We start from the raw sequence: 23,837 nt of genomic DNA, 5'->3' as shown, positions 1-23,837 counted from the left end.
GTGTCCCTCCGAGGTCAGCCTGGAAAGGTGGCCCAAACGCTCTGGTGTGCTAGTTGTTCGTGTCTGGGTCACAGCTGGACTGGACTCCCGTATTCAGTCTGAACACGTCTTCTCTGCCCCACTCAGCACTCTTGTGCTGTTGCCAGTGGGATGCCCAAGACCAAGGTGTTTTCTCCATACTCAGAGTGGCCTGTGCCCAGGGTCCCTGTATGGTGACAGTCCTCATCATCTCTTTCTCCCAGTTGAGCTGGCTCTATGGGGGAATCAGCCCAGGTCACTGGACCTGGCTCTAATCTCCAGCCAAGCTGGGTCCTACGAGGGACACAAGGAGACCTACTTTGCCAGCACTCAGAGCCCCCCTTGGTGGAGCCCAAGTCAGCCGGCACATCTCTGGTCCCCCGTTTGGAGCCCGGCCTTCCGGACTCTTGCTGGCCACAGGGAAGTGGGTGTCCTTCCCTGACAGTCTCCCGCCCCTGACCTTCACCCTAAGAGTCCCTCCAAGCCTGTCTTCCCAAGGGCTTCAGCCTGTTTCCAGAAACCAGACCCTTCCTCAGCAGGACCCACCATGGGGCCCCCATGGATCCTGTCCCTAGGAGGACACTTGGGTCCTGGCAGTCTCCTTATCTAGTCACCCTGGGCCTGCAGCATCCCGTGGCCTCCAGCTGTCTATAATTTCCTTAATTACCTGTTTAGGACTTGCCTGCTTCTGGTGGCTTGGAGCTGGCTCTGGGGATTGGAAGCCGGCAGGGTGGGCCGTGTGGTACCATGGACAGAGCCGGGGATGTTTCGGGGAGGATTGGGATGGAGGGGCCCTCATTCGGTCCACATGTTCTCGGCCGTGGAGGCCTGGAGGACAGGGTCCCGCGTCCTCCTGGCCCCCACGTGTGTGTTCTCTACCGCTTTGGGGTCAGAGGCATGCTCCAGAGTCCGGGCCGTGGCACTTCTGGGTCCCCCCACCCCGCCACTCCCGAGACTTCAGGCCAGGCCACGCTCTGCAGGGCAGGCCCAGGGCCTCACTGGCCGCCACCTGCTCACAGGGTAAAGCAGTTGGGGTGTGGGCCAGAGTGGGCCAGACGGGAGTGCGGGGGAGGGGCGGCTGCCCCCAGCTGCCTGCTGCAATGCAGCGCTCTCCTCACACAGCTGCGGTAATTAGATAATTAGTGTCATTATGCTTTCTGCCCATCGGCTCTCTCTCGCACTCTCGCCTTCTCTGGCAGAAAAGAAATGACTGCCCCCCAGGGTAGGGTCTTGACCCCCGTAACTATGCTTCAAGGCCCCAGCAAGAAAAAGTCTTCCAACTTTCCTCGGGGACCAAGGGGTACCCGGCATTGTGAGGGCCACCCATGTGGAAGTGTGGACTTGCCTCCAGAAGCATCCTGGGGAGCGGGTTGCTTCCCAGCCCTGCCGCCAGTGCCTAGCGCTCCCCAGGAGGGATTCGGGGCCTTGGCAGGCTTGAGGATGGCCCTCAGAAATAGGGAAGCATGGGAGAGGCCCATGGGGTCAGCCCCTGGCCGAGCAGAATGCTCTGGCCTCCCTGGTGGAGCCTGGTCCTGCCTATGAGTTCTGGGCTGCAGGCAGGGCTGGTGGGTGCGAAGATACCCTGCAGGGAAACGGGCCCCCTGGGGCCCTTCCTAGGGGTGTGTGTGTGTGTGTGTGTGTGTGTGTAGTGGTGGTGGTGCCCTGTCCTTGGAGTTCACACCAATGCAGCCAGGAGGAACGAGGACCCACTTTCCGGATTCAGAAGTGGAGACTGGGGCTTCCCTGGTGGCGCAGTGGTTGAGAGTCCGCCTGCCAATGCAGGGGACACGGGTTCGTGCCCCGGTCCGGGAAGATCCCACATGCCGCGGAGCGGCTGGGCCCGTGAGCCATGGCCACTAAGCCTGCGCTTCCGGAACCTGTGCTCCGCAACGGGAGAGGCCACAGCAGTGAGAGGCCCGCGTACCACAAAAAAAGTGGAGACTGAGAGAGGTTGAGTGATTTGTGTCGGTTCACACAGCCAGGTCTCACCCCAGCACCTGCACCTCCAAGCCCTGAGGTATATGTGGACAGATTTCCGGTCTGGTCACTTTGGTGAACCCTTTGAATTGGTTTTAACTATGTGTTCATTGCTTTTCTGTGGTTTTCTGGGCACTGGGCAGATGAGCAATGTAGAATTCTCTAGAGCCAGACTACCTGAGTTCACGTTGGCCTCTGCTTCTTGCTGGCTGTGTGGTCTTGAGTGAGTTCTTTAACCTCTCTGTGCCTCAGCGGCTTCAGCTCTAAAGTAGGGATAATTACTCCTCCCACTTTAGAAGCTTGGAGCACAGAGGGAATGTAGAATCCCGCCACGGCACAGAGAAGGGTGCTCGGCATTGCCTGTGACCAGATTTCTGTCTGTCTCTCTCTCCGATACTCCCTTGGTTCTGTCTTCTGCTTTGCCTAGAACTTCTAGGACAATATCAAATGACACAGGTGAGAGGGAGCCCAGGTCCGAAGCGTCCCATGTCCCAGGGGGCCCATGGAGATGTCGGGGGTCGGTAGGTCATGGAAACTTTGGGAAGGACTCCTGGCTCTCCCAGAACCAGGGCTGACTTTAGTCATAGAGGGAAGACAAGCATCTCACCTGGTGACAGGCTGGATTCCTCCCTATACACCTGAATTACCTAGGAGACAGGCTTGAGCTCTGTAACAGAGACCCAGCTAATGGAGACAAAAACGAGAGAGGATCTCTTCTGTGCATAAAAGTCTAGGTAGGCAACCTAGGGCTGCTTGGCCATCAGGGATCTGGGCTCCTTCGATGGTGTTGCCATCCTTGACATGTGGATTCCATGTGCAAAAGATGGAGCAAAGTAACTGCTCCTGCCCCTGTCTTCACATCATCATTCCAGCTGGCAGGAAGGAGGAGAGGGGTGGGGGAGAACGCATCCTTCCCTTTAAGGACACAACCTTGAAGTTGGCTCTGTCCCTTGCGCTGAGAACCCTTAGTGCTGTCCAAGAGTAAGGCGGGTCCTTGTCCCTTTTGCTCACATCCCATTGGCCAGGACCTAGTCACATGGTCCTCCGTAGCTGCACTGGAGTTGGGGGAAGATAGTTGTTAGCTGGATGACAAGACGCCTAGCTAAAAATTAAAATACAACGTGGGAAGACAGGAATAGAAATCAGGGAAAGTCTAGCGAGTCTCTGCCACGAGCTCCTGGGGATTCAAGAGCACCTCCTAAAGCCATATTGTCTGCTCAGAATCTGCAGTCTGGAGACCAGGCCTTCCCAGGTGTTCTGGCCACCCCTTCTGGTTCCTTCTGAGGACAGGGTGGGGTCAGAGCCTCTGAGGAAGTGCATACTAGCAGCAGGGAGGGAGGGGGAACACGGGGAGGCCCTTAGGGCCACACTTCTTTCAAGTAGGGGACAAGAGCAGTGGCAATGGCTGCCAGCGAGCTTAGCCTCTCAGCTCCTCTGCCACCTATTGCGGCAGCCACCCAGCTGAGACAGGATATGGGTGGTGCCGAAGGTCCCTGAGGCCGAAGGGTGAGGGTGCAGAAAGTTCTGCTTAGGTTTCCATTCAGGTAGGGGACACTCCAGGAAGTCAAAATCCACACGGGCAGAATTGTCAGCTGATTGGCCAGTCAAGGTGGTGGAACTCCTGCTATCAGTGTGTGGCCTGGGTCACCACGGAAAGCTAGTCTGGATACAGAGCAAAAGGGCCAGTAAGGCCTGTTTGGTTTTTAATCGTGAGAAAGTACATGTAACATCAAGTTTACCACGTTAACCATTTTTCAGCGCCCAGCTGGGCGACATTAAGTACATTCAGGTTGGTGTGCAGCCATCCCCACCATCCATCTCTAGAAGTGTTCATCTTCCCCAAGGGAAACTCTGTCCCCATTAGACACTAGCCCCCCACCCCCTCCCCCAGCCCGTGCCCCAATACCCCTCCCCCAGCCCGTGCCCCCCCACCCTACTTTCTGTCTCTAGGAATCTAACGGCTCTAAGCAGCTTATACCAGTGGAGTCACACAGTATCCGTCCTTTGTGTCTGGCTGATTTCCCTGACCATGATGCCTTGCAGGTGCAGCCATGTTGTAGCAGGTGTCAGACGACCTTCCTTTTTAAGGCTGAGTAACATTCCACTGATTGGATGGACCACATCTTGTTTGTCCATTCATCCACTGATGGACATTTGGGTTGCTTCTACCTTTTGACTACTGTGAATCATGCTGCTGTGAACATGGACGTGCAGATCTCTTAGAGACCCTGCTTCCAGTTCTTTTGGGCATGTACCCAGGTGTGGGATTGCCGGGTCCTACGGTAATTGTTTAAATTTTTGAGGAACCACCATGCGGTTTTCCATAGAGGCTGCACCATTTTACATTCCCTGATGGGCTTGTTTTGTTTTGGTTTTTTTAAAATAAATAAATTTATTTATTTATTTATTTTGTTTTGTTTTTGGCTGCGTTGGGTCCTCATTGCTGTGCGCGGGCTTTCTCTAGTTGCGGCGAGCAGGGGATGCTCTTTGTTTTGGTGCGTGGGCTTCTCATGGTGGTGGCTTCTCTTGTTGCGGAGCATGGACTCTAGGCACACAGGCTTCAGTAGTTGTGGCATGCGGGCTCAGTAGTTGTGGCTCGTGGGCTCTAGAGCACAGGCTCTGTAGTTGTGGCGCATGGGCTTAGTTGCTCCGAGGCATGTGGGATCTTCCCGGACCAGGGCTTGAACCCGTGACCCCTGCGTTGGCAGGTGGATTCTTAACCACTGCGCCACCAGGGAAGGATAAGCTTGTTTTAACTGGAGAATTCTGGGCCCTCCCTGGAGCCTCTGAAGGCAGGCAAATATGTGGCATCGAACCTGGCTGGGCCTCGTGAGTCTCTGGGGGAGCTTTACAGAGCCCAGTGCCACCCCCTCCTGACTGAAGCTCTGACTGGGACTATGCGTTTTTACAGCCCCCAGGGCTGGGGGGAGTGGGGACCCCTCCAGGTCTGGTGTCCACTGCTCTAGATTAGACTAAAGCACTGGGCCATCAAGTAGCAAGGGATACTGAGGGAGTTCACCCGCCCGAGGACAGGAGCTGAATCAGGTAAACCCCGGTCCCTGCCACCTCCAGGAATCTAGGCTTGCGTTTCCCTGGGTTCTCAAATCCTCCTTGAATGGACTCTGATTACTGGGGACTTCCACTGCCCAGAGTCTGTGCATCTGTCTTTCTGCTGGCCTCACACGGTCCTTTGGGTCTGGACCAGGCTCTGGATAGGAAGCATCCTTTGGCCTTGCTGGCAGCCCCCGTGGGTCCCTGAGGCGGCCCCGGTGCCCTGGTCACAGCACAACAGGGGCAGCCCCGTGTGGGTGGAGGTGGGAGCGTGTCGCTGGGTGGGAGTTTGGGGAGAGGGTCCCATGGCGGTGATTGACCCTTTTCTGCTGTTATTGTTTTTGCCCAAAGCTGTTCCCTGCAAGAGCCGCTTGGCATGTGCACAGATTGTACCAGGAACAAGGCGGGGAAGGAACGGAGCGGGGGGACTGAGCTGTCCCTTTAAATCTGTTTTCTCTGTTTTATTTCCTTCTTTTATCCCATCCTCCTCCCACCACTAGCATAAGTGGCGGAGCTGTGAGGGCCCAGGAGCTGCAGTGACGGTGCCTCTGAAATATTAATGAGGCTGTTCTCTGCCTCGGCTCCTTCCCCCCTGGGCTCCCTCCCTGGCTGAATGCGGGGCCTCGTCCTTGGAGCCCTCATTTCCCCTGCCGGGTGGTCGCCAAGGTGCGTGGAGCAGAGGGGAGGGGGCGGGGCCGGCAGGAGGGAGAGGGCCTGGTGGGGCAGGGGCGGCGTGGGAAATCAAGGGGTAAAGGGGTGACCGGCCACCGTCCTCACCTGCCTGGGATCACTGGGATCTAAGGGGCAGGGCGAGGGCAGGGCACCCTCTCCTCACTCCCCTGCAGGCTCCCCGGCCCCAAGCCTGTCTGAAGGTGCCGGGAGGCCACCAGCCTGTGGGGCGTCCTGTTCTTCCCCTCTTGGGTCCCTGGGGCCTGGCCCAGTCTCCAGGTGCCCAGAGGTGGAGAGAGGAGGGGACTGGTATTTCAAGGAATCCCCACGGCGAGCGCCTCTGCTGCTGGGTCTGCAGGAGGGCACATGGCAGGCGGGTGGGCGGGCATCAGGCGGCGTCCTGTGCCCTGGGACACTGCCTCAGATGGGAGTTGGACTCGACTTCAGGGGGTTCTGCTCCCTTCTTGCCTCGGAGCGTGGTGTCCTGGACCGGTTGTACTCACAGCAGGGGAGTGTTCTCGTCACCAGCTTACTGACAGGAGGGCTGAGGGCCCAGAGACTTCTGGCTGGTGCCACCAGCTGGGATCCATCCACCCCAGGGAGGTGGCGGTGCCAGTGGCAAATGCCCGGTCACCAGTGTGCGGACCGATTCCACTCGGCCCCCAGCAACTGCAGACTGGGGTCAGACAGCAGCTGCCATGGGACTGTGTCTCCACAACTGTGAAGGGCGGTGAATTCTAATGCGCTGTGACCTGTGACTTGGGGGGCCGGCAGGTGGGATTCGTCCTCCATCCCTTGTCTCCCCTGTGAAGGCGCCGGGTAGAGCGCAGGACCGGCTGCTGGGGAAGCAGAAGGGCTTTCTCTCCGGGCAGCCAAGGGGCTGAGCTGCCAGGGGTGGCCTGACTCTCCTCAGGGACCTGGAAGGTGAGGCCAGGAGGTCTGAGATGGAGAAGAAGGCGTCCCCTTGCCCTCACAGGGTGTCTGTGAGGATGCAGTGAGGGAAGCATCTGGATCAGCATCCCAAGAAAGGGGAGCTTGGGAACACAACTGCCCCCATCTCATCCAGGAAGCTCCTAGCTGTCCAGGGCCTGGAGGGAGGGCCAAGGGGGCGAAGTGGGGGGCCCGAGCAGATTAAGTCAGAGGTGCTGGGAGAGCCCCCAAAGCCCGGTCCGCGGTGGCCAGGGAGGGCCGGCACAGGGGGCAGAGGACTCCTGGGTTTCTGGTTGAGTGGACATGAGTCACGGGGTCCAGGGGCAAGAGGCATCAAAATGTCCAGGCCTGCAGCTGAGCTATCCCCTGCCGTGCCTGGCGCCCCCCTGGGTAGCAGCCTGTTGAAAGTCACGGAGCCATGGGGAGGCAGGCCAGGGAGCCCAGAGCGGGTCTGCTCCCGCCACCCACCAGTGCAGGCCAGTTTGGGCCAGGATGGAGCAAAAGCCAGAAGGTCCGAGTCCCCCTCTGTGGAGGTTTTCAACTCAATTAAGCCAATTAAGGTCTGAGAGATGAAAGAGTACAGAAATGGTATGTTCCCTGCCCTTTTGGTGCCTACAAACCGTTCTAGGCAGCCAGCCCAGGCCGGAAAGTCTCTGTCAGGCCCGCAGCACTGATAGGCCCAGTCACTTCTGTTCTTGGCCATTTCGGTGATGGCTGCTGTCCTTATTCAGACGGAGGGAGGCCGTTGCCCAGGCTTACGGCGAACCCAGGGAAACAAGAGTATATGCTGTTTGGTCTCTCCAGCGACCACCAGTCACTCAAGACAGACCTTGGTTTTACTGATGCCCCCTGTACCCAGTGGCCTGTGGAGTTAACGAAGAGGAAGGTCAGCAGGACCACCGTCTCCGGCTTAAGGGGCCCCGAGCTGGGGGGCATGGCGTTCCCGCTTGTCATCCCTACATCCCTGCTCTCTGGGACGCTGATTCCGCCCTCCCAAGGCTCCCGGCTCCTCCTGGGCCGCCCAGGCCCCGCTCACTCACTCCTCCAGGACCCTGTCCCCACCCAGGGCTGACCATGCAGTAGACTTCTTGCCGAATCAATAACCATGTGTCTCTCAGAGCTGATGACCCAACTGCGGGAAAGACCCGCTCACAGGTCGTTGCCATGCCAAGCAGAGCGAAATAGAGCCAGTCGCGGGATTCTAGACTCAGCAGCAATCGGTTTTGGCGGGGACTTTCTGGAGAACGGTCCTCTTGAATTGCCGCTCAGATTCATCAGAGGCCACTGGGGGAGAGGGGACAGAAAGGTGTGGCGGCCAGGCTGTGTGCTGTGGCACGGCCAGCAGTGCTGTGCGCGTGTGTGGACAGACCAGTGTGGGGCATTGCTGAACAGCCAGCGCACGACAAAAGCTGGGGTGGGGGGGGTCCTTTGAAGGAATGTGGCCTTTTGCTTGACGGGGCAGGGGAGGACTGAAACACAGGCTCGGCTTTCCGGAGGCCAGTGCAGCTTGGAGGCAGAGAGGGTGACAGCACCTGAACCGGGCAATGCGGTGACCAGAGCAGGGTGGTGACCAGCCACCCGACTGGAGGGAGGCCTGTGGGGTGCTAGTCGGCACGTCGGGCCTGGCGGGGGCTAAGGGAAAGAGAGCGGGCTGCGGCGCAGGCAGGGTGCCGGGGATACTGAGGCGTGGAGCCACGGCAAGGCCAGCCAAGGGGCTGCGGCGAGGGCAGAAGGCCAGGCCTCGACTCCCTGCTCGGTCCCCTTACCGTGAGTCACCTTGGGCCCAGTTGGCCGCAGTGGCGACAGCACACCAGTTGGGAGCAGCTCAGGCCCTGGCGTGGCTATGTCTGGGCCGCGGCTGCTGCTGAATGGAGGGCAGGGCCACACCTGGGGACAGGAGCAGGGAGCGGGGGAGATGAAGCCGCCCTTGGGTGAGCCCTGGTTGTCGGGGCGGAGGACATGCTGTGCTGCCCACCTGCAGGTGCCCCTGGAAGTGTGCGACCTCCCCTGGGATGAGCTGCTGCCTCCCAGCACAGGCCCAAGAGCCCACCCAACCATGCGCGGTTGACTGGGTCACCCCCTGGAACCCACCAGTGTCATGTGGGCGGGGCTGGGTGCCTTTCAACTGGGTCTTCACCGAGTGGGTGTAGAGGCCAAAAGGATAAAAGGAACAAATTGTTCATCTGGCTTCCCTTTTAGAGAGAAGTGCTGGAGAGGCCCTGGTAGCTCGGTGGGTCGACTTTGCAAGGTCTTGGAATGCAGGCTGGTGGCCTGCCCGCCAAGGGCATCAGAGCCCCGGGTGAGCGCTGGCCACTCCCCTCAGCCAGGGCTGGGAACTCTGCTCAGGGACAAGTGACTCACATATTTGCTGGATGCCCCCCACCCTACGGGAACTCACAGCGCCCATTGGTCAAAGCCAAAGCGGAGCCTCCGCAGATGAACCCGGCCCCGCCCTCCCCTCCAGCAACCAACAGGCTAGGGGGCTGGGGAGACAGAGCCCAACCCCGCCAGTTTCACCCAGGGCGCTACCTTCTGGGAATGGAGAGACAGGGGCACGGACCTCAGGGCAGAGAAAGGAGGGGAAGGAAGCCCCTGGGGGGGAATGACGGCCCGGGGCGTCTGGAGAGGGCCGGGGAGCTCGGGTGAGTCGAGAGCTGCCATCACGGCCTCCGGCGCCTCCTGAAACAGCCTGCAGTCAGAAGCAGGACACCCAGGCGTCCCTGTGGCTCTGCCACTGCACCTGGCCAAGCCTCAGTTTCCCGAGCTGACAGATGGCAGAGGATTCCTGCTGTGCCCACCTGGGTGGGCAGGTGCGTTCACAGAGCACCCCAGAAGGAGCCTGCCCTGCCCCGACCTCCCGGAAGCCTGGCTTCCTTCAAGTGCCCTGAGCTCCGGTCGTGCCCCCGGGGTCCCTGCCCCCACCCCTCCTGCAGCCCCCTCCGTCGTGTCCGAGCTTCTGCCCCTACAGTCCACCATCACCCAGCAGCCCTCTGCTCGGTGGTGGCCTCTGCCGCTCGTGGCCCCATGGGATACGCCTCCTTCCTGGTATCAGAACACTCTTCCCTCCCCGGCCCCCCGGCTCCCAACCGAAACTGCGCCCCCATTGCTCTGAAGCTGTTATTTCCATCTCTCTCACCAGCGGGAACTGCTAGGCACCCATCTCCCGGCCAGAGAGTGCGGGGACCCATTCAGTTCTGCCCACCCCTCTGTCCCCAGCAGAGATGGCCAGCAGGGGCATACAGTAGATGCTCAGTAAAGATTGGTCAGATGGTGAACAGCAGGGACAGGAGGTGGGGAGATGCGTGGGAGCGGGAGAGGACGGTGCATTCGTGTGTCTGCCATCTTGTTCCCACATCTTCCGGCAATGAAGGCTGCTCCGTGCAAAAAGTGTCTAGAGAGTTAACACTTAGGTGCCCAAACTTTTAAAACCTGGCTCACTTTGGATGGCCATTTGCTGAGGTGCCTCTCTGTCTCCCAGACCTCTCTGGCGGGACTGCCTTAAGTACGTGAGATTTTTCTTGACAGCGTGAGGCCAGTGTCCAGAGGAACTGAGGCCTCCACCATGTTCCGAGACCCCCTGAGGCCTGTGGGCATGGGGGAGTGGACCTTGTTTCCCAGGGACCTTGGTCTCATCCCCTGAGGACTGTGGCACGTCCATGCTCCTGGCGTCCGCTGACCTCACAGAGAGAGGTAAGGGCTGTCCTGAGAGCAGAGGCCACGAGGCTCTGGGTTACTGTGTTTCCATGGGCGGTTCTAGATCAAAAACCTGGATTGGTGGCCGAGTTCTGCTTCCAAGAGGATCCTTCTGAGCCAGGAGCTTCCCCAAAAGTGAGGGATCGGGCCCAACTGAGCCTCACCGCCAGGAGGCTTCTTTGCTGGTGTGAAGGCCAAGGCCACGTGCGCTGAGGCTGATTTAGTCCGGGGAGCTTAGTGCACGGCCTGGGGGGATGCTGCCGCTCATGCTCAGGCCACAGGCTGGGAATGAGAGGTGGGGAAAGACCAGCAGGAGAAGCGAGGGGCCCGAGAAGGGGCGGCCCAGCAGGACCCCGTGCTCCACGCCACCAGACCCTGTGAAGGCGGCAGGCAGGGCAGCCAGGGTGCCGAGGTTCCTCAGGCAGGTGGGGTGGTGGCAGCGGGGTGTGGGGACAGCACGAGGGACGACAACTGCACGATGCTCTGCAGAGGAGGAAGGCAGCGTGGCCCAGGAGCTGGCTGGCTGTGGTTAACCTGGGGAGACCCTAGCTCCTTACTCTGCCATCTGGAGGGCAGAGGGGTGTGGAGGGGAGTGGGTGGCACTGTGCTGTGGGCCAGGGTGGTGGAGAGGTCACCAGTGACCTGTGGCTGCTTTCCACTTTCTCCTCCACCCTCCCCTTCCGCTCTCTTCCTCCCTCCCTCCTTCCCCTTCCCTCTCTCCCTCTCCCCTCCTTTTACCCTCCCCACCGCACCCCCCTTCCTTCCTTGCCCCCGACCCCAGGTCCCCTCAAGGCAGCAGAAACACCCTGCACGCTAAGCCTTGACCTAGTGCCCAGCTGGCTCTGTCCATGGCTTGGCCTGCTCCCCGGAACCCTGCACAGCGCCGGGCCTGAAACCTTGAGCCGCAGAGGCTGCGCCAGAAGACCACTGCCCCCAGGGGTTTCTAGCATGCCGGCTGCACCGGGCGAGTCTTAATCAGGCAAGCGTGGGAGCGTGCTGGAGCAGACGACGAAAGCTCGAGATTGGGCCCAGGCACAGATAACCTAACCGCGCCAGGGCAAGACCAGCCACTATTCAATCCTGACACGTCGCCCCTGCTTTGGTGTGGGTTCCCAGCTGCACTGGGGGGCAGTGAGAGCCTCCGCATCCCAGGTTGGCTAGTGCTGGCGGCGGCAGGTCCCCACCAGGAGCCTCTGATGCTGCCTGCTTCCCCACGCAGCGACACGGGGGTGGCAGGACACGGGGGTGAGCTGGCAGGTGGGCCGGGGGGCGGGGGTGCATGAGGGCCACTGGCCCGGCCTGGGAGGGCAATTCTGCATTCAGTGAGTCGTGGCTCAGACTGAGTGCAGATTTGCAGAGAACGTTCCAGGAGAGTGGACCTTGGTTTTGTCTCAACCGAGCCCCGGGCTTCTTCTCACCTACTTCTCCCCAGGTGTCTGTGCGCGGCCACTTCCCTCTGCCGCCGCCTCGCCGCACCTCACCCAGGCACTGGGACCCTGGAGGACACCCTGCCCTCCCGCGCCACAGGCAGGATGGGGGATGTGGCCAACAGTTCCATTGAGTTCCACCCCAAACCCCAGCAGCAGCGGGAGGCCCCCCATGCAGGGGGCTTTGGGTGCACGCTGGCTGAGCTGCGCTCCCTCATGGAGCTCCGAGGGGCCGAGGCGCTGCAGAAAGTCCAGGAAACCTACGGGGATGTGGGCGGGCTCTGCAGGAGGCTGAAGACCTCACCCACGGAGGGTAAGTCTGCCAGCAGAGCCCTGGCACGGGCGGCGTGTGCGCCGGGGATGCAGGGCCCTGCACCGCCCCTCACTCCTCCCTGCAGACGTTCTCTCGCCCCGGGGTCAGGCCCCGTCAAGGGCTGGGTGGGCTGCAGCAGCTTCCCAGAGGCACTCCTGACCACGACCATGACCATGATCGTGCCTGTGCGCTCCCATTTCCCCCTGAGTGGGACATACTCTGTGTGGGGCAACCTGACCCCCTGCACCTGTGCGTCCGTAATCAGCAGTTCCCGCTTGCATCTCTTCTTTGGATTAAATAGAAATGGAACGACAGAGAACAGGAAGGGAGAAGCCGGCACAGAATCGCACATGCTGGCGGGATGGGCCCCAAACTGAAACCCCAGCAGCTCTTCCAAGAGACAAGCGGGGCAGCCCCTGACCGAGTGCCCCTGGTTCCCCATATGCTCGGCCCTCTGTGCAGTTAAGGGGGGCAGGAAGAGGAGGAAAGGCTTAGGGTTCGGTCCTCTGGGGAGGGGCTTGGGGTGGGGGCCAGGTAGAGTGCTGAGTGGAGGTGGCACCAGCGCAGGCCGTCCTGAAGAGTCCAAATCTGAGACGGTGTATATCTCTGAGATCTGCTGCAGGGAGCCTCTAGGGAGCCTGGGGTGTGTCCTCTACAAGGTTCTAGGGGTGGAGGCCTGATTGCCATCTTGGTCCACCCCTCTGCCCTGTGGCCCTTTTCCCCTGCTCCAGAGCAGACGTCTGCCCTGCCCTGCACCAGCCTTCCCCAGTCCTGCCCGCTGGGTCTGCTGGGAGGCCGGGACCCCCGGGAGCCAGGCTTGGCCCCAGTTTCCAGAGGCCGGAGCATTTCTGGCCCAGCTGCCGCTTCCCCGGCAGGGCTGCTGGTGCCAGGCCTGCTCCCAGCCAGTGCCGGTTGATCGCATCAGCTCCTGTCTCGGCTATCACACCTTTGTGCACCCAGGGCCCTGGCCGCCACCCTTGTCTCCTGCTCTCTGGCCCCATCTGTGTGCAGGTGACACCTGGGCTGGAACGGGGAGTGGAGATGCCTCCTGCCCCCGCCCCCCCTGCAGAGGAGGTGGGCCTGAGGCTGGGTGAGGGGGCGCCCGCACGGCCACGTCAGGAGCTCGGAGGGGCCGCCTGGGTCTCTCCTGCTTTGTGCTCTAAAGGGACCCAGCCTGGTGTGGGTGTGTGATCGGGGCAGATGGCTCGGTTCAGGGCCGGAGGAGCTCTCGCCTGCTCTCCTCCTGGCCCATCCCCTCCCCCCAGCCCCCGGACTTGGGGCCGGGCGGGGGGGAGGCCGGGGTAGAGGGCCATTTAGCCACAAGGGCTCTGGCCTCTCCCAGATAAAAGGAAGCAGATGGGCTTCAGCTGGCAGCTCTTTCCTCTGCCTGTCAGGCCTTGTTAAATATTTAAAATGTCAAGGCCCCTGGGAACGTGCCCGATTCTGCCACAGAGGCTCTGGTGCTCGCCCGGTGCCTGTGGAGGGGCAGGCGTAAAGAAGGGCGGGTGCCCAGGTGGGTGGCCCCAACGGAGGGACCCCAGCCTGGCTTGGTCTGCATCCCGAAGAATGAGCGGTTCGAGGACCACCCTCCCATCTCTGACCCTGGGAGCCCTCAAGGCCCCAGAGTTCTCACCTGGACGTTCCCGCTCCTGCTCAGACACAGTGACCTGAGCTGGGGGGAGGGGCGACTTAGCTGAGCCCCAAGCCCCATGCACACCCCCTGGCAAGGCGGGCAGACTGGTGCTTTGGGGAGGGTGAGGAGACCAGGGCGGTGCGTGCTATACTGGAGGAGGGGACTTGCTCTTCTCCTGGCAGCAAGCACATCAATGGGCTCCGCCTTTTCAGCTATCCAAGAGGATTCCAGAAGCCAGGGAGCCTGGGTCTTAGGCCGAGCTGGGGAGACCTGGGCCCCGGCCCTTCCCCCGTTTGGCCTCCACTGGCGCTCATGGAAAGGAGAGGGCAGATTAGCCGAGAGCTGCCCCATGTGGTCCTAACCCAATTCTGATGGCATCTGGCCTCTGCTCTGGGCAGGGTGCCCACCTGAGTCCATGCCAACTGCCGGCCACTGCCCCTGCACCCAGGACCTGGGCCACCTCAGGGGCCCTGCTGGACCAGTGCGTGCTCAGGACCAGAGGGGCTGCAGCTGCCTGCAGTCACCCCGGCAAGCCCTTCGGACCCCTGAACCCACAGGAAGGCCAAGGCCTCGGGCTGGTCTAGAGCAAGGCAGAGAGAAACACTGCTGCCTGCCGCACCAAGGGCAAACCAAGGCCAAGGGACAGGCTGAGGGAAGGAGGGAGGGAGGGAGCTCCTGGGGAAGGGGCCCTGAGGGCCCAGCTTCCTGTGGGGACCAGCTGGGCATAGGGGGCAGGGCAGGCAAGATGCAGATTCCTGAGGCGTGACGAGGACCCATGGGCTCTCTAGAGGGTGCGGGGGCCTCTATCGTTCTCGGGGCCTCCAGATCAGTGCCCTTTCCCAGGGTGGGGGTAGTGGAGACCCTGAGTGTCTGGGAGATTCAGGGTTCGAGGACCTTCCTACTAATAACCCCACTTTTCACATCTCCTGTAGGTGAAGGGAGTGGGACATGGGCCCTCAGCTGGGTCCCCAGCCCTTAGGAGCTGAGGTCCTGAGCTTCTCCCAGACGCCCAACTGGGAGGCCACAGCCTCCAGAAACTTGAGCCGTGGCCAGGCCCAGGCACAGTGAGGCAGGGGGAGAAGGGCAGAGACAGCTGGGGCTCCTGCTGGGTGGGGCGGACGGTGTGCGGTCATGGCCTAGCTCGGGAGACGTGCCAAGGCGGTGCGTCTGGGGGCTTTTGCTCTTGTCAGTCCTTCCACCCCGAGGGGCCCCCTCCCCCCTCTCCCCCCTCCCCCTCCCCCTCCCCAGAAGCCACCTTTCCCTGTCCTGCACACACCCACCCTCCTTCCTTCCAACTCCTTTGCACCACACTCAGCACTTTCTTGTTCTCAACTCATCTGGGACCGGGTCTTGTGTGGCTTTCCAAGCTGGCAGGGGGCACCCCAAGGACTGGCACCCGGGCCCTTCTGGTTGCCCACCCCCTGCCCCGCCCCGCCCCTCCCCGCTGGAGGCCTGGGGAGGGGCAGCTACTCAGGTCTGGGAACTGCAATCCACTGTCTGTCCACGAGGTGTCAGTGTGGGACCAGGCACTTGGGGGCAGAGAAGCCAGAAAGGCTTGGTGGGGTGGGGTGGGGGGGACCCGTGGATGGGCCTGGAAGGAAGCAGAGTCCCAAGGGCTGAGGTCGGGGCCAGGGGACTGTGTCATCCCATCTGCCTGCCTGTGGGGAAGATGGCCAAGTGGATGCCCAGCTTTCGGAGGCAGTGGCCTGGATACCCGTCCCACATGGAAGCTTTCGGTACCTTCAGGAATGGGCCTGAGGAGACTCATGCTCTAGAAGGAGAGACCCAGCGGCCTTGGCACAGGCCTGGGTGGGAAGTGGGTCGTCCCAAGAATGCGAAGTCAGGGCCCAGCTTCCAAAAGCTGGGGCAGGCCCCTTTGTGGGTGTTGATTCTGAGCCGCTGTGTAAACCGGCCACCCTCCCTCCCTCCCTCCTAGCCCACACAGCTTGTCGGGGCTGCAGAGGAGACTGTAGTTCCTAGACCTCCGCAGGCGGTCAGGATGATGGTCCACACTTCCTTGTGCTCGGGCTCCGAGTTATCGCGTGGTCGTGGTCGCACACCCGTGCCTTCCAGGCAGCTGGAGAGGCTGCCAGCGCTCCCGCCTACATGCCCCCAGGGTTTGCAGAAGGGCTCCAGGTGCCAGGCCAGTGCAGTGCAGTGCAGTGCCCGCTTTCTGGGAGCTTTCAGTGTAGAGGGAGAGACAGGCACGGAGAAAGGAGGAGCAGGGGGATGTAGGGCTGGCCTTTCCCATCCTCTCCTTCTGTGCCTCTGTTCCACGTGCCCACACTGCGCAGGCCTGGCCGACAACACCAATGACTTGGAGAAGCGCAGGCAGATCTACGGGCAGAACTTCATCCCTCCCAAGCAGCCCAAGACCTTCCTACAGCTGGTATGGGAGGCCCTGCAGGATGTGACCCTCATCATCCTGGAGGTGGCCGCCATCGTATCCCTGGGCCTCTCATTCTATGCGCCACCCGGAGAGGAGAGCGATGGTGAGGGACAGGGCTGGGAAGGGCGGTGAAGGAGGACCCCGTGGATGGGGGTGGGATGCGGGTGGCAGCGCAGAGGTGCTGGCAGGTGGGGAGGGATAGAGCCTGAGATGACGGAGGGAGGAAGGAGCTGGCGGAGGGACTTCTGTGCCACCTCTGCCCTTCCCTCCTGTCTTCGGGCACAGCGTGCGGGAATGTGTCGGCTGGGGCAGAAGACGAAGGGGAGGCCGAGGCGGGCTGGATTGAGGGGGCCGCCATCCTGCTGTCTGTCATCTGCGTGGTCTTGGTCACGGCCTTCAACGACTGGAGCAAGGAGAAGCAGTTCCGGGGCCTGCAGAGCCGCATCGAGCAGGAGCAGAAGTTCACTGTCATCCGGAACGGGCAGCTCCTGCAGGTCCCGGTGGCTGCGCTGGTGGTAGGGGACATCGCCCAGGTCAAGTATGGTGAGCGCGCCCATCACCACCCACACCGCGAAGGGGCTCAGCTCCCACGTCAGGGGCAGGCCTTCTCCGGGGAGCACGTGGGGCGGGAGGCTGGAGGCGGGCAGCTCGGGCAGCAGGCCCGGCGAAGACAGGGCGTGTCAGCGGCTTCGGCGCCCCAGGAGCAGGCTGTTCCCACAGCCTGTCGAGGGCCTCTCCAGCACGGCAGGGCACTCCTGTGGGCCCCATTCCCTGGAAGACGGATGACAGGGCTAGGAGTGGGTGGGTACCCCCAGAAAGCAGGAGACCAAAGGAAGAGGGCCGCACACCCGACAGGACCTCCTCTGGGGGAGATGGGAGGCGACATGGAGGAAGGCCTCCTGGATGCATGGTCTGTGGTTCTGGCCACTTGGCCGGCCTTAGGAGACCTGCTGCCCGCCGATGGCGTGCTCATCCAGGGCAATGACCTCAAGATTGACGAGAGCTCCCTGACGGGCGAGTCGGACCACGTGCGCAAGTCGGCAGACAAAGACCCCATGCTGCTGTCAGGTGAGCCCAATGGGACCGGAGTCCCTGCTCCTGGAATGCCCAGGACAAAACCTGCAGGTGCTGAGCATGCCTCCCACCCAGCGGTGCAGATCTCTGTCTCAGTCTCTGTGTGTTGCTGTGCCAGGCACTCATGTTATGGAAGGTTCTGGAAGAATGGTGGTGACAGCCGTTGGTGTGAACTCCCAGACAGGCATCATCTTTACCTTGCTTGGGGCTGGTGGAGAGGAGGAGGAGAAGAAGGATAAGAAAGGTAAGGCAACAGCACCCTGCAGTTCCCAGGGCCGCCATGCCACTGGCCCCCGTATGTAGCCGTGCTCTCTTCCGCGCCTGCCTGGTGATGGCCCCTTGCTGGCCCAGTCCCTGGCTCTGGCACTGGGGAGAACCAGCCCTCAGGGGATGGGAGGCCATACCCTGTCCCCTGATTCCTTTTGGAGACCCCTCTTCTGGGGTCTTTGCCCCAGAGCCAGCAGGTTGGGGGCCCCCCAGTTTTGTGTGAGGCAGTTTCCCTCAGACGGCTCTTCCCCTAAGGCTTTGGGGGCGTGTGTGCCAGGGTTGGGGGAGTGCCCTGCCTGGGTAGGAATGGGGTTGGAGGGACAGGGACCAGCCACCTGGACTTGGGGGTGTTCAGCCCACATGGTGAGGCACTGAGGGCCCCAGGCCAACGTGGCAGCTAGGGAAACACAGGCCACGCAGCCAAAGGTGGAGGGCTCCCAAGCAGAAAGGACTAGACACCCCAAAGGACATCCAGGGCCAGAGGAAGCTGATATGGGGCCAGGGCCCTCACCCTAAGGGAAAGCAGTGTCGAGGGACAGAAGTCTTCTGACGGCCCAGCTCTGTATTCACCCTGGCCTCCCTGGCACACGGCTACCCAGCTGCCTCCTCTTGCCAGCGTCCCGAGCCCCAGGCATGGCTGGTGCCCCCTCCGCTCCTCAGAACAGGGTTTACAAAGCTCTGGAGCTCCCCCAGCATCCCCCCCGCCCCCATCCCAGTCAGGACCCTGGTCCCTTCCACGACTCAGGCCTGCATCTGCTCACAGCTCACCTTGCTCTGACCTGGGTCTCCCCTCAGGCCACTCCTGCCATCAAACCGGTAAGGAATGACGTTTTCTAGATGTGCACCCCACCTCTGAGGGAAGCCACCTGGGCCCACTAGAAGTACAAAGACACGCACGAGTACGGGGAGACCGTGTGCCAGAAGCCTGCAGCCAGGGCCCTGGGGACAGGGCGTGCGGGTCACCAGCTCCACCTCAGTCAGTCAAGGCTGCTGGGCCTGGAGTGCAGGCGGTCTGCCCAGCCCAGTAACGTGGGGACAGGTCAGCGTAAGGAAAGACGCACTAGTGTCCCCAGACCTGGGCACGTGAGGGAGGAAATGGATGAGCCGCTGTTGCCTAGACGCTTCTATGGGCCCCGTCTCCTGGCAGCCTGGGCCTGGCTTCCCTTCCTGGACTCCTCCCTGCTCCTGGTCCACCAGGCCCACCCCTCACAGCCAATGGGCACCGGCGGACCTTCGGCCACCTTGGCCACACCAGGCCCCCCTCCCCGCAGGGCTCAGCCCGGTGTCTCGCCACAGTCAGCACCCTGGGGCCCACAGGAGGGCAAATGGGTGCGTAGGCAGGCTCTGGGCCTCCTCTGGGCTGGACTGGAGTCCTTGATGGCTGCTTGGCAGGACGCCTCTTCCACATTCCTTTCCAGGCTCTTCCCCTCCCGCTAGGTCCCTTAAATGTCACCGTCCTTCAGGACTCGGTCCTAGGCCCCTTCTCTTCGACCTTGACAAGACCCCTCCAGGCCCCCCCGGGTCTCCCCCAGCCCCGGTTCCTCTCCCCCGCTTGCCGTGCTGCTTAAGAGTCAGAGGGGACACCAGCAGCAGCTGGCTCCCTGGAGGAGGGGAATCTGGGGGTGCCCTGCGGGGGAAGCAGAGATGGCCAGGCTCTGGGGAGGGGGCAGCGGCACCCACGACCCCTCACCTCCCCCACGTCTCCGCCCAAGGCCCTGGCCGCTGCAGAGACTGGAAGGTGGCACCTCGCCCTCAGCAGCCCCCCTCAACGCCCCCCGCCACCTCTCGATCTGGCCGGGGGGCTCAATGCTCCCTGTCCATCAAGGGCACTGCTGTCGCCGCCTGTTTCTTGCCTTCCGGCCTTGACTGCTTGTCGTCCTTCTCTTCTTTGGGCTGACCTCTTTCCCCTCGCCTCCCCCTCCCTCACCTCCTGCCCCTTCTCGGGCCAGGCCCAGCCCTCATCTTCCCACCGTGCTCATCTCAAACCTCCCTCCCTCCTCCAGAAGTTGCCACAGCCCCAGGGCAACACCCCCCCATAGTGCTGCATTGTCACCCACCGTGTGTCTCCAGGTTTCTCCCCTGCCCTGCCCCAGAAGTCTCCTTTACCTCTGAATGCCCCACAGGGCCCAACTGACACCCCACTGGGGCTGGGAGGGGACCTCTCCCTCCTCCCTGGGACCCCCAGACCAGACCCCACTGCCTGGGAGACACCTGGCCTCCGGTCTGTGTCCCTGGGTCCCCAGTGACATGAGCTGTTGGGTGGTGGCTGACAAGCCGGCCCACTAGCCCTTCCTGTCCCAGGCCGGTGGTCTCTGGATCCAGGGCAGTGTGTGTGTGGCCTGCAGAGAGCTCTCCCGGCTGCTGCCCTGGGGCAGGTGAGGCAGGTGGAGCTGGGGGGCGGAGCCTGACCCCCAGCTCAGAGTCTGTCACCTGCCGGCTCTCCTGGGCCGTGCCAGAGTTGCAGTCCTTCCCGGCCTCAGAAACCAGAGGCACAGCCAGCACTGTTTACCTTGGCCTGGGGAAGCTGGTCACTGCCCCAGTCCCTAGCACCCAGCTGTGGGCTTTGTGGTGGCAGAGCACATCTGTGAAGGAGCCCCGCACAGCTCCACCTGGGGCCCAGCGCGGCCGGTGCCGCTGCCGCTCCCTCCGGCGCTGTGGGTGCCCTGAGGCTAGCCGGCTCGCTCCTTTATCCTCTAAAGCGCCCACAGATTTGACTGCTAGCCACCAGGGCTTAGGAACCATCTAGGTCAACCCCCTCGTGCTGGTTCTGGGGGGAACACGCACCCCGACTGGGGGGCCCTGTTTGAGGCAGCAGAGCTGGGACCCGGCACCTGGCAGCTCTCATTACCCGTGGTGCCGGCCCTTCCAGAAACCTCCCACTGCCGACCGTGTGTGAGCCAGGGTCTGTCCAGGGCTGGCCTGCGGGTTCTCTGGAGGGCTGGAGACCAGGCCCTCTTCCCCCGCCCACCCCCTCTCACCGCACTCTCTGGCTGCACTGTCTGTGCCCCGCTGTCCTGTGTGCGCGTGTGTGCCAAGGCCACGTGGGTGTTCTCAAGTCTCCGTGTCTGTCGTTCCTCTCCCATTGTAGGCAAGCAGCAGGATGGGGCGATGGAGAGTAGCCAGACCAAAGGTAATGCGCGCCCTGCGCTCAGGATGGGTGGCAGAGGGTGCGGCGCAGGGTGGGGGGCCGCCCGCCTCGGTTGCAGGAGCAACAGCTGGAGGCCAGGTGAGTGGGGCGGGGCGGCTGGTCTGCAGACCCCACCGGAAGTGCGCAAATATGGCCCGTGAGCGAGCATCCTGGTGAGGAAACTGAGGCTCTAGAGGGGTGACTCACCCAAGACTTAATCGGTCCTGTGGGTTTCCTGGTTCAGCTGCCTTTCTGCTGAGACTTTGAGGCCTGCTCCCCTTTCAGCCAGAATGCCTGGTGGGTGCCGATACTCTGTAGCCAGGGTGAAGGGTTGTAGGTGCTGGGAATCCAAAGATGGATAAAGTATGGTCCTGGCCCTCGGGTGGTCACAATCCACAGATGTGAACCCAGGGGCAATACTCAAATGCAGTGTGGGACCCAGGAACGCAGGCAAACGACTGGAATTCAGAGGCCGACTGGGGTTGGGATGGCATTTGGGACAGGAGGACAGTCCAATGGCCAGGGCCCCGGGCAGGGACAGGGAGTGGCAGTCAGTGGGGTAGAGGCTAGAGTGGCCCAGTGGAGTAGGACCTTGAATGTCGCTAAGGCTGTGGCCCGAGGCCATGGAAAGAAGAGGCCACTGGTGAGTGGTCTCAGGCAGCCAAGGGGAGAAGGGATGGGCGGGGAGACAGAGAAAGAGGGAGCGGCTGACACTGCATGGTGACAGGAGGCATGCAGGGGCACTGAGAGCCCCACTGGGTGGGGACAAGGACGAGTGGCAGGGTTGGGTGCCCGCTGTGGGTAGGGGACGGATGAGATTACACGGGGCAGCATGTGAGGCGGTGGACAGGCCAGAGGCAGGTGTGGGGCAGGGGACACAGCACCACCACATTAGGGTCCACCAAGGGGGCTGTGAGAGGGCTGCCGGTTCCAGAGAGGAGGTGGAGAGGCATCTAGGGGAGAGGAGCGAAGGCCCCATGGCGAGAGAAAGGTGCAAGGCTTGCCCGCCAGCAGCCGGGGAGTGGGCTGAGGACTGCGCACGTGCTGAGCTGGGGCCCCGACGCAAGTCCAGGCACCCACCGGAGGGGTGTCCATCTGAGGGCTGGCAGGAGAGACAGCCTGAGCGGGGAGCGGGGGAGGAGAGTGTGGGGATTCCTGGGCCTCCCTGAGGGGAGTGGGAACGTGGCTAAGACAGCAGTAGGCAAGAGTCAGCTCTGGGTTCTGGAACATTCCATGGGCCCCAGGCCTCTGCTTTCAGGTATTGAGATTTGGGGTGTTACAGGACTGGCCACGCTGTCTGTGTGCCCAAGTTACCAGTGCTTGTGTCTGTCCTCCCTTCCCCTGCGAGGCCCCAAGAGAAGCATCTCTGTCCTGCCCAGGACAGCGCTGGAGCCACTGCCCACCTCAGGAGAGCCTGGGCTGATGAGAGAGGAGGGAGAGGACAGAGCCCCCCGTTTCCTCTCGGATGGTGTGGCATATCTTTCTCCGTGAAAGCCCCTTGTAGCCGTCACCCCAGTCACCAGGCCCTAAACTTGGCTGCGGGTTTCTTCTGTGTGTAGCTAAGAAGCAGGATGGGGCGGTTGCCATGGAAATGCAGCCCCTGAAGAGCGCAGAAGGCGGGGAGATGGAGGAGCGGGAAAGGAAGAAAGCCAACGTGCCCAAGAAGGAGAAGTCGGTCCTTCAGGGAAAGCTCACCAAACTGGCTGTGCAGATCGGGAAAGCAGGTGGGGGCACCCGAGGGAGCGGCCCAGGGGCCACCGACGGGCAGGGGGGGACACTGGGCTCCTGGACTCGAGGCCGGACCAAGGAGAACAAGTGGGAAAGGGATGTGACGTGGGATGTGGGCCAGGCAGCAAGGGCACGGACTAGGAGCAGGTGATGGCCTTCAGGGTCTGGTTCCGCCCCCTCTGGCGAGCGTGGACTGCAAAACTCCTTAAGGCCAGGGACAAGGAGCGCCTCCCCCGACTCGGGGTCAAGGGAATGTGGCTGCAGCGTCCCTTACCTCTTCCCTCTTGCTCTCTCCCTCCCTCTCCACTGCCGGCCACCCTTCCTGCCTCCACCCTCTGTGGCCTCTGATGTGGCTGGGCAGGGCTGGTGATGTCCGCCATCACCGTCATCATCCTGGTCCTCTACTTTGTGATCGAGACCTTCGTGGTGGATGGCCGGGCGTGGCTGGCAGAGTGCACACCCGTCTACGTGCAGTACTTCGTCAAGTTCTTCATTATCGGTGTCACTGTGCTGGTTGTGGCTGTCCCAGAGGGCCTGCCTCTTGCTGTCACCATATCCTTAGCTTACTCTGTCAAGGTAATGAAATAAACACAACACGAATAAGAATTCCGTGATATCAGGGTACAGACCCAGAACTTGGGGTGCAAAGCCGTTAAGCAACTTGGACGAAGCAAGGACTGGATAAAGTTTGGGATTGCTCAGGGGAAGAACGGGAGGCCGAGCAGGGACGCAGAGCTGGACTTGTACATCCTTGCCCACCTGGCTTCCTGGGCAGGGCGGTGTGACGAGCTAGCATCTGCAGGATGTGGGCAGGGTCACCGAGGGGCCAGGGAGTTGAGGTGGGGGCAGGGGGAAAGGGGGCCACAGGGAGACAGAGGGCAGGGCAGAGATCGGGGTGGGCAGGGGAGCCACAGGGCCTTCAGGTGACCTGAGAGGGGGCTCTGGGCAGCAGGGAGGCTCCAGCTGAGCTCCAGGAAGAGTGGCCACCCAGAGTCGACTGCTCGGCCTGTCTGATGAGAGTCCTTACGTCTCACAGGCCCGCTGCCTCGGTTTGACCACCACCCCACTGCCATCTGAGCTGTGCACCTGCTGCCCGAGGTCCCGGGCTGTTAGTGCTGCGAGGAAAGCTGGTGGGCGGAGCAGAATCATACATGCCGTTGTGCTCCCCCACCCCGCGAGGACAGCTGGCTACCCAAGCCTCCATCTGTGCCCTTTACAGAAAATGATGAGGGACAACAACCTGGTCCGCCACCTGGACGCCTGTGAGACCATGGGCAATGCCACAGCCATCTGCTCAGACAAGACAGGCACGCTCACCACCAACCGCATGACCGTGGTGCAGTCCTACCTCGGGGACACCCACTATAAAGAGGTTCCGGCCCCCAGCGCCCTGACCCCCAAGATCCTCGACCTCCTGGTCCACGCCATCTCCATCAACAGTGCCTACACCACCAAAATACTAGTGAGCTGGGAGCAAGGGCAGGCCAAGGCGGGGGTAGGATGAGGGGAGGGAGCTTGGCCCGGCTATGGCATGGGCTGTC

At 61.9% G+C, this 23,837-nt stretch overlaps 1 protein-coding gene across 5 annotated transcripts in view; it reads left to right on the top strand.

The window, feature by feature from the left end:
• Nucleotides 1–11,870: 11,870 nt before the first annotated feature.
• Nucleotides 11,871–23,837, top strand: part of ATP2B3 (ATPase plasma membrane Ca2+ transporting 3) — a gene marked incomplete at both ends in the record, with an annotated part of 41,429 nt that continues 29,462 nt past the window's right edge. For 2 of the 5 annotated variants that reach the window (XM_081221435.1, XM_081221432.1), the window contains 9 exons: nt 11,871–12,078; nt 16,006–16,203; nt 16,386–16,643; nt 17,043–17,168; nt 17,293–17,418; nt 20,530–20,571; nt 22,128–22,292; nt 22,658–22,872; nt 23,516–23,758. In XM_081221435.1, the coding sequence (XP_081077561.1) occupies nt 11,871–12,078; nt 16,006–16,203; nt 16,386–16,643; nt 17,043–17,168; nt 17,293–17,418; nt 20,530–20,571; nt 22,128–22,292; nt 22,658–22,872; nt 23,516–23,758 (1,581 nt within the window). Of the gene's footprint in view, nt 12,079–16,005; nt 16,204–16,385; nt 16,644–17,042; nt 17,169–17,292; nt 17,470–20,529; nt 20,572–22,091; nt 22,293–22,657; nt 22,873–23,515; nt 23,759–23,837 lie in introns of all 5 variants that reach the window. The other 3 variants (XM_081221434.1, XM_081221436.1, XM_081221433.1) reach the window with 3 other exon arrangements.

The sequence above is a fragment of the Mesoplodon bidens genome, assembly GCF_964165515.1.
Source record: "Mesoplodon bidens genome assembly, chromosome: X".
Classification (NCBI taxonomy): Eukaryota; Metazoa; Chordata; class Mammalia; order Artiodactyla; family Ziphiidae; genus Mesoplodon; species Mesoplodon bidens.
The sequence above is the reverse complement of the archived record's forward strand: the minus strand, read 5'-3'. Positions and strand labels throughout refer to the sequence as shown.